General features: G+C 52.4%; 1 protein-coding gene across 1 annotated transcript; it reads left to right on the top strand.

Annotated features, from left to right (window-relative positions):
- The first annotated feature begins 879 nt into the window (after nt 1-879).
- RND1 (Rho family GTPase 1) lies at nt 880-7,854 on the top strand. The gene is made up of 5 exons (XM_077753576.1): nt 880-1,087; nt 1,797-1,884; nt 4,487-4,596; nt 5,442-5,576; nt 6,933-7,854. Exons 1-5 carry the CDS (start codon nt 968-970, stop codon nt 7,176-7,178), a joined length of 699 nt encoding a protein of 232 aa, XP_077609702.1. The 5' UTR covers nt 880-967; the 3' UTR covers nt 7,179-7,854.
- Nucleotides 7,855-8,738: the final 884 nt, after the last annotated feature.

Genomic DNA, 8,738 nt, shown 5'->3' with positions numbered 1-8,738 from the left:
GCGCTTCGCCATTAGTAGGTGTCAACCTGGAACTGGACCTGTGCCTGATTCATCCCGGAAGGTGAACCCAGGCGGCAGAACAAACACCCCTGAGCAGCTCCTGCCCGGCATGGGGTGAGAGATTATCTGGCCCAACAGACAGAGACTTTGTTTGCTTTTTTCTCCTTCTCTTTCACATCCCCACTTGCCAGTCTCCCTCATTCCTTTCTCGCTGCCCATCTCTGGGTCAGGAACTGTGCGCTTTTTTTCCCCAGATGATGCAAGAAGATCTATCTATCTATCTATCTATCACCTACCTACCTATTTATGGATTTATTATTTATTTATTTGAAGGTGATTCTAGATTTGGGCATTGAAAGGGGTACAGCAGGAGCTGATAAAGGGGTATAGCGGGAGACTCTGGGAGAGGAAACCAGAAGTGGTTTGGATGGGGATTAGATGGAACAAAGAGGTTAGAGATCTGTGGGGCCACTGTCCCACCCCCCACCCCGGGTGCCACCTGTCTATAGTTGGGGCAGATCCTGCTTTTCTCTTGGGACAATGCCAGCCTGACCTCATTTTCTGCCTTCATGGCCAGTTTGCTTTTGACACTAATTGATGGACACTCAAGGCCATTAATTTTGCTTCACGTCCCCTCCCCCTTCCTGATACAAATGCAAACAGCGTGGGAATCCCCTTGCCGAGGAAGCAGCGGTGCAGCTTTAAGAGAAAGGGAAGGGAGGAAGAGGGGACTGACTCAGATTTCCCTACCATTGGCTGCTGGAGGGGATCCCACTTCAGGGATTGGCCTTGACGGAGTCCGCCTCCTCTTGCGATTGGCTCAGCTGGAGAGATATAAGGTGGCCGTGCCGGCCTCCTTTTCATTTGGAGGGAGGCGAGGATCGCGACCGAGTTTTTGTGCTGAGAGGCACCTGGCGCAGCCCTCTCCTCTCTGAATCGGAATCCAAGTCCAGCGGAGGCTACGGTCATGAAGGAGAGACGGGCCCCCCAGCCAGTCGTGGCCAGATGTAAGCTGGTTCTGGTGGGGGATGTGCAGTGCGGGAAGACAGCGATGTTACAGGTGTTAGCGAAGGACTGCTATCCCGAGGTGAGCCGCCCGCCTGCTGGCCAGCGTTTCTCCTCGCCCGCCTGGCTTCCCCGGGGCCCGGGGCCCACCTGCCCGGGGGAGCTAGCTTCCCCCAGCTTACGCCACCCCAGCCTGCCCATCCTCAGGCGCCCGGCTGGAGGACCGCGCTGCCTTAGCTTCCCCTGAGACCTGTTCCACTTCTGCCGCCCCGCTGGCTCCTCCTCACCTCTTCACCCGTGGGCCCCGATCAAATGCCTTCCTACCCCCGTTCGTCCTGGAGTCGGCTCTCTCGGGAGAGGGAACTGGAGGCATTTCAGAGTCGGGTTTCTTCTTGACGTAATACCTGCCCGGCTCCTCATCCCATCCTCAAAAGGTTCTGCGAGCTGCCCTCCTGGTCCGAGGGGCTTGTGGGAGAAGAAAAGAGCTAGAACTGGCCTGTGGCTCTAAAATCGGGAGACACCCAAGTCTGGAAATGTGAAAACTCTATGTGTCTGCCTCCCTGGCCATATAGGAAATGGGGGCTTGTCCCTGGCTGGACGTCATTCAGATTGCTTCCTTCCATGGAGCAAAGTGCCTGTGCCTCTACCCTCCCCTCCTTCCTGTCCCGTGTGGCCCCTCCTGTCCTAGGTGTCCCCCCTCCCCACCCTTTATCCCCTGCCACCTTAGTGTCTCACTAGGGTGAGTGGCTTCTTGTGTGCCCAGGGTGTGACTGGTTCCTCTCTTTTCACAGACGTATGTGCCCACGGTGTTTGAGAATTACACAGCCTGCTTGGAGACAGAGGAACAGAGGGTGGAGCTCAGTCTCTGGGACACCTCAGGTAAGACTGCCCACCCCAGATGCCCCCTTCCCACCTCCACTGGTCTGCTGCAGCTGCTCTCTTAGGAAACGGTTTCCCTCTTTGGTGGGGACAAGGAGTATGCATGGTACTGGCCAGGAAACTGACAGAAGGGGGACCTGAAGATTGCTTGATTGGCTGGTCCAGGGGGGCAGAGTGGATGAGCCCCAGAAGCCACTTCTCTGGGTCTAGCTCCTTCCTTCAGAGGGCTGGGATGGTGAGGTGATGGACCCTGACTACAACTGGGAGGCTTTCAGATAGGGCTTCTCCATTTCCTCTCCCTGCTCTCTGCCCCGACCCCCACCTTTACTGCCCCAGAACAAACCCAAATGAGAGGCAGGAGTCAGTGCTGCTGGAGGCAGTTGTGGTTGCGGCCTGGAGACAAGCCTGCTTTGGGGGAATATTGCTCCTGACTCAATTTTCTCTCCTGCATTCCATCTTGGGTCACTGCTGTCCGCCTGCCGCAGCTCTGTTCCACTTGTCATACTGCTGCGGCTCAGGGATGAAGCGATGCATCATCGATGCTTTGGAGGGTGGGGGAGATGGCTTTACTGTGGGACACAGTTAGGTTGTAGATAGTGGCAGGGGTGGTGGTGGCTGTGACAGTCCCCCCCCCACCCCCATACTGGGCTGAGGTAGAAGATGCCCGGTCTTTCTGGAATGTAGAAAACAATATTTTCCCAGCCTCTCAACCCAAAACCCTCAGTGCTAGGCTGTCCTTTGCTTTAATTCTGATCCCTCCTCATTATCTCCTTTACCCCAATTCTTTTTTAATAGACTGGGCTCAGAGTCCTAATTAAGGACCGAAAGCCAGGAATAACAGAAAGGAAAGAAAATCCACCCTCTAAAAATGGATATTGAGGCTGAGTTTAAAGAGGAACTGTGTAAATCACTAGGGCTTTCCTGTTACATATAATAAATATGCCATCCTACTCCTGAAAGAGCTGTTGTTCCCATGATCCAGTTTTGAGGTCTGAAAAGATTGGGGGTAGGGGATGGATAAACAGAAAATGAGATTTCCTCTTGCCACCCCCCCCCCCAAACAAAGCAAGGCAAAAATTCCTCCACCCGGTATGCTTTCCTCTGTTGCAGTTCTAGGGGTTGGGAGGCAGGGTTCTGGTTATCGTGGACTGTGCTATGCTGGCTGGATCCGACTAGAATGCAGCTTGGCTACATGATATATGGGATTTCGTCTGCCGTCCCCTGCCCACCTCTCAGTCTCCATAGAATCTTACTGCGGCTCATCTCTTTTTACTACCACTGCCCCCAAATGCCCCCCACCCCCTCCGCCGTTGGAATGCAGCTCTTGAATCCCAGTCCAGATAATGGGAAGTCAGCAAAGTGGTGTCAGTTCTCTGTGTCGCATCCCCACCCCCCAATTTCAGAAAGGATGCAGGCTATCAGTCATCCTCAAACTCCTTCTTTCAAATTAGGTGCCCACAAAGAAGGAGGCAGTGGTAGCGGGGTGCGGGATGGGGCTTCTCAACATAGGGGCCAGGTCGAACCTGTTCCCATTATTCACTTGCTGGTCTTAGGGGAAGGGGGTCGCCTGGAGCCGGAATGGAGGCCTCCTCCCCTTCCCTCCCCCTTCTCCAGTGCTGCAGTGCTCCCTCTGCTCCGTGCTGCGGTGCTAAGACCCCACCTCAGACCTCAGGCTGGGAATGGGCAGAGTGCTGAAGGGCCAGACAATTATTGCAACTCCTCTTTACTCTCTCTTTTTTTTAAAACAGCCAACCCCCCACCCCAGCTTGGATTTCCCCCCAGTTTCCATGGCGATTGTGGTGCAGGGAGAGGGGCTGCTTGCTATTCTGAGCACGGATTGTCTGAGTTCCAAATCTGCTACTGTTCCTTCCCCAGGGTGGAGGGGGGCAGGCTGAGCCCCTAGCATTCTCCCATACTGGACCACCTGGGTCTGCATTGCCTGCTGCCCTCCCAGGGAAGGACCCTTCCTTGAGCCTCTAAGTCCCTAGCCAACGGTGCTACTATCTTTGAAACTGCCTCCCTGAGATCTTGGGGGACAGGGGCTGCAGCTTTTTGCAGGGAGGAAGAGTAAGGCACTGAATCCGTGATGTTCTTCCTCCTCTGCCAGCCTCCAAGAGTTCTGACCCCATGGCAAAGAAGCAGGGCAGCCAGTTATGTAACAGGCAGGTTTGTTTTTCCTTTGGGGAGACCCTGGAGCAGAAGAAGCAAGGAGCAGAGGTTGGGCAGCAGGCAGACTCTAGAAAAGAGACTGTACACAAACCCTGATCTCTCTGCAGGGGTGGGAACATCCTCTGGGATTCAGAAGAATGGTAGACCTTAAATTAAGCGCACTGGAGGAGACCCACATTCTATTCTACCCACCCTACCCTGTTTGATTTCCCCTTTTCCCTTTTTCAGGGCTAAGGAAGATGATATTTTGGTACTGCTTTCTGGCAGGTGGTCAGGTTCCAAGCTTCCAGGCTGCAGCATGTTCCCCTGGGAGATGGGTGGGGCCAAGTAACCTAAAGGGCCAAGAATGGTATTTCCAGGTCTCTCTGGACTTAGGCCTGTAGGGAAGGGAAAATGCCATGGCTCACCATCAGCCCTTTCTCCCCCACACCAGGATCTCCCTACTATGACAACGTCCGTCCACTCTGCTACAGCGACTCAGATGCAGTATTACTATGCTTTGATGTCAGCCGACCGGAGACAGTGGATAGTGCGCTCAAGAAGGTAAGTCTGGATAACCGTGCCATCTCTAACTCAGCTTGCGAACAAGAAAGAACCTTGGGGACCTTGTTGTCTAATCCCCTCTTCTGTAGCAGGAAGAAACTGAGGCCAGGGAAGGAAGAGACTTTCCTGAAACCATAACCATTTGCTACAGCGCTGGGACTGGAACCCAGGTCTCCCCCCTCTGCCCCCTGGCTTTGCCGTATCCTGTACTGCTCTGCCAGGGGCCCAGCAAGGGCGGGTGGTATTGAAGACTCAGAAAGTGAAGAACTGAGAGTCAGAACCTTTCAGTGATAGGGTTTGAGGGTTGGAAGCAGCATCTGTGCACTTGACCCAGGCCCAGTGGGACTGGGCAAGGCAGGCAGCCCTGAGCAGAACTGCTGGTAGCAAACGCCTGGTTTGGGTGGCAGTCTGCCCATATGCAGCGTCTCAGAATACCCTGTGGAACTACTTTCCCAGGAGACTTTGGGATTATTTCCTTTCCTTGGGAAGAGACTGGTTGGTTTCCTCCTAATCCCTCCTGGCTTTCTGGTCTCATGAAGCCCTTAGGGGCCAGATCCATGTCCCTATGCGTGGCAGAGAGTGGGAGGAGATTCTGCCCCTGTGATTTCTTTGGTGAACTGGGCTGTTGAATGAGGGGACAGGCTCTTGGATCAGCACTCCCGTGGCCCCAAAGGCCTCACAGGCAGGAAGATGATGTAATTAGTGCATTGGTGATGCTGTGACTCAGGGAGGGCTGGGCTGGTGATAACTGGATGGTGTGTGTGATGTTGCCAACTAGGCTTCTGCAGGTCAGCCACTGACCCTTCCTTCCTCCTTCCCCCTTCCCTTCTTACATGGCTCTTCAGTGGAGGACAGAGATCCTAGACTATTGTCCTAGCACCCGTGTTTTGCTTATTGGCTGCAAGACAGACCTGCGAACAGACCTGAGCACACTGATGGAGCTGTCCCACCAGAAACAGGCACCTATCTCCTACGAGCAGGTGTGTGTGTGTGTGTGTGTGTGTGTGTGTGTGTGTGTTTGTTAAAAGTGGGGTGGGGAAAGCTATAGGCAAAGGACTTAAAATGTGGCCTTTGCTTAACTTTCACTAAGGAAAGGGAGAATTGGTATCCTGGGGGGGTCATCTGTAATCAGCAAATCAGTCACCTAGCAGAGGTGGTAGGTAACTACTTACCATGATTTATGCTATAGGTTGGCAGGTGAGTCATTCCTCTGTGTGCTAGTATTTCCCAGATTTTTTTTTTTTGACCACCTACATTAGAATCACCTGTTAGAATTCCTGACTCCATACCTGTAGAGTCACTCTGGGAGAAAGATATAGAAACTGTGTTTTGGGGGCACCTGGCTGGCTCAGTCAGTGGAACATGACTCTTAATCTCAGGGCTGTGGGTTCAAGCCCCATGTTGGGTATAGAGATTACTTTTTAAAAGTCTTAAAAAAAAAGAAATTGTGTTTTTTTAAAAATGTTTATTTATTTTTGAGAGAAAGAGAGAAGAGCATGAGCAGAGGAGGGGCAGAGAGAGAGGGAGACACAGAATCCGAAGCAGGCTCCAGGCTCTGAGCTGTCAGCACAGAGCCTGACATGGGGCTCCAACTCACAAACGGTGAGATCAGAACTGAGCTGAAGTCAGACGCTCAACTGACTGAGCCACCCAGGTGCCCCAGAATTTGTGTTTTTAATGATATTCCTGGATAACTTCTTTTTTTAAGTTTATTTTATTTATTTTGAGAGAGAGCAGGGTGGGGGTAGAGGTGGGGGTGGAGAGAGAGAGAGAGACAGAGAATCCTCAGGGGGGGGGGGGGAGAGAGAGAGAGAGAGAGAAAGAGAAAGAGAGAGAGAGAGAGAGAGAGAGAGAGAGAGAGAGAGAGAGAATCCTAAGCAAGCTCCACACAGGGCCCGAAACAGGACTTGATCTCACAAACCATGAGATCATGACCTGAGCTGAGATCAAGAGTCGGAGGCTTAACTGATTGAGCCACCCAGTTGCCCCTGGATAATTTTTTGGCACATGAGAGCATAAGGATAATTTCTTTTACACCAGTGGCTCACGTTAGAATCACTTAGAGCTGGGGAGCTCTTAAAAATATGAATGCCTGGGTGCTACTCGCAGAAATTCTGATTTACTTGGTCTGGTATCAATATGGTTTTAAAAGTGTTACAGGTGATACTAAAGTGCACTTAGGCTTCACATGTGGAAAGTAATCAGCAGAGGGTGGTGGTGGGAGACCGGATGTTGGGTCCCATCCAGAGTAGCCCTGGGGAGTACCACTAAGCACAGAAGTCAGTGTTCCAGAGCCATTTTGGACAATTGCATTGATGACCTCACCCCCTCTGCAGGGCTGTGCGATAGCCAAGCAGCTGGGCGCGGAAATCTACCTGGAAGGCTCGGCTTTTACCTCAGAAAAGAGTATCCACAGCATCTTCCGGACAGCGTCCATGGTGTGTCTGAACAAGCCCAACCCAGTGCCCCCAAAGAGCCCTGTCCGAAGCCTCTCCAAGCGATTGCTTCACCTCCCCAGTCGTTCTGAACTCATCTCTTCTACCTTCAAGAAGGAAAAGGCCAAAAGCTGTTCCATTATGTGAAGTGGGGGTTGGAGAGGGGAGGCAACCTCCCACTTCCTCCCTTGGGTTGCAGAGGCACGGGGAGAGGGAGGATGGGATAATTTAGGATACTGGACACGAGTTTTTCAGACAGCCACGGTGAGGGCTTGGAAGGAGACAGGAATGGGACGAGGAAAGAGCCAGGCCCGGCTTGAGGACCTGACACTGAGAAAGAACCATCACACCCCAAGCCAGACACTAGGTTGTGGTGGGGGCGGCTGCCCCAGTGTCCCCTGCTCCAGAGGAAGGAAAGGTGTGGGGGTGTGGGGGGCATGCTGGCCTCATGGGCTTGGGGGCCCATAGGAGCCTCACCTTCAGCATCATGCCTCTTCCACATAGCGCTTCCATGTGGGCCAGGGGACGGGAGGGGTCCCTGAGCCCTTCCCTTCCCCTCTGAGGGAGCCACAGAGGAGTGGAGCGGGGAAGCCAAGAGGCAGCTCCCTTGGGAGCTGAGCCCAGGTGCTTCAGAACTGAAATGAGAAGGGCAGGAGCTGGTCAGAACTGATGAGAAGGAAACCTCATCTTTGCATAGCCCATGCCTCATGGAGAGGTGACATCATACATTCATATGCTTCTCACCTAAGTCCCCAGGGTCCAAGGGAGAAGCCCCAGACCCCCTTCTCTTGCAGTGTGGGGGTGGTGGTGCTGCAGGGGGCAGGGCTGGGTGGGGGTCACCAGACTTTTTCTGCCCTTAGGGCAGTACAGCTGGCATTTGTTTTATAGACTCTTGTCTTTGGAATTGGGGGGAGGGGGGAGTGTTTCAATCTGTTATATGTTCTGTGTTTAAAGAAGAAAACCTATTTATTAATGAAAAATATAACACATATAAAGAAGTTGGCTCTGTTTTCTTTGTTTCTTTCTCTGTTCCCTTTGTTTGGTCTTTGATAACGAGGAAAGAGCTATCCTGGGGCCCCTTCTGTGGGTTGCATAGTGACTGCTTCCGCTGTTCTCTGACATCTCCAACAAGGATCTCCCTTTCCCCCAACGCACTACCTGACCCAAACCTTACCCAAGTCCAATAAGCCTATGAAGATCTCCTTAGCCCTAGGGTGGGTTTCTCCACCTTGGAACTAATGACATTTTATTTTCATTTTTTTAATGTTTATTTATTTTGAGAGCGAGGCAGAGAGAGGGAGAGAGAGCAAATCCCAAGCAGGCTCCATGCCATCAGTGCAGAGCCCAATGCAGGGCTCTAACCCACAAACCGTGAGATCATGACCTGACCTGAAATCAAGAGTCGGACGTTTAACTGACTGAGCTACCTAGATGCCCTAGAACTAATGACATTTAATTTTTTTAACATTCATTTTTGAGAGACAGAGTGTGAGTGGGGGAGGGGCAGAGAGAGAGAGAGATACAGAATTGAAACAGGCTCCAGGCTCTGAGCTGTCAGCACAGGGCTCGAACCCACGAATCGTGAGATCATGACCTGACCTGAAGTCAGACACTCCAACTGACACCACCCAGGTGCCCTGGAACTAATGACATGTTAGACTAGATAATACTTTGATGCTGGATCCTGTCTGGTGCATTGGAAGATAT

The sequence above is a fragment of the Crocuta crocuta genome, unplaced genomic scaffold (genome assembly GCF_008692635.1).
Source record: "Crocuta crocuta isolate KB4526 unplaced genomic scaffold, BGI_CrCroc_1.0 scaffold30, whole genome shotgun sequence".
Classification (NCBI taxonomy): domain Eukaryota; kingdom Metazoa; phylum Chordata; class Mammalia; order Carnivora; family Hyaenidae; genus Crocuta; species Crocuta crocuta.
This window is presented reverse-complemented; position numbering and strand designations above follow the sequence as displayed.

Excerpts from the sequence above, each read along its gene's own strand:
- RND1 (XM_077753576.1), top strand. The coding sequence starts at position 968 with ATGAAGGAGAGACGGGCCCCCCAGCCAGTCGTGGCCAGATGTAAGCTG. Across the intron at positions 1,885-4,486 it reads CAGTCTCTGGGACACCTCAG|GATCTCCCTACTATGACAAC; the intron begins GTAAGACTGCCC and ends CCCCCACACCAG. Across the intron at positions 5,577-6,932 it reads CACCTATCTCCTACGAGCAG|GGCTGTGCGATAGCCAAGCA; the intron begins GTGTGTGTGTGT and ends CCCCCTCTGCAG.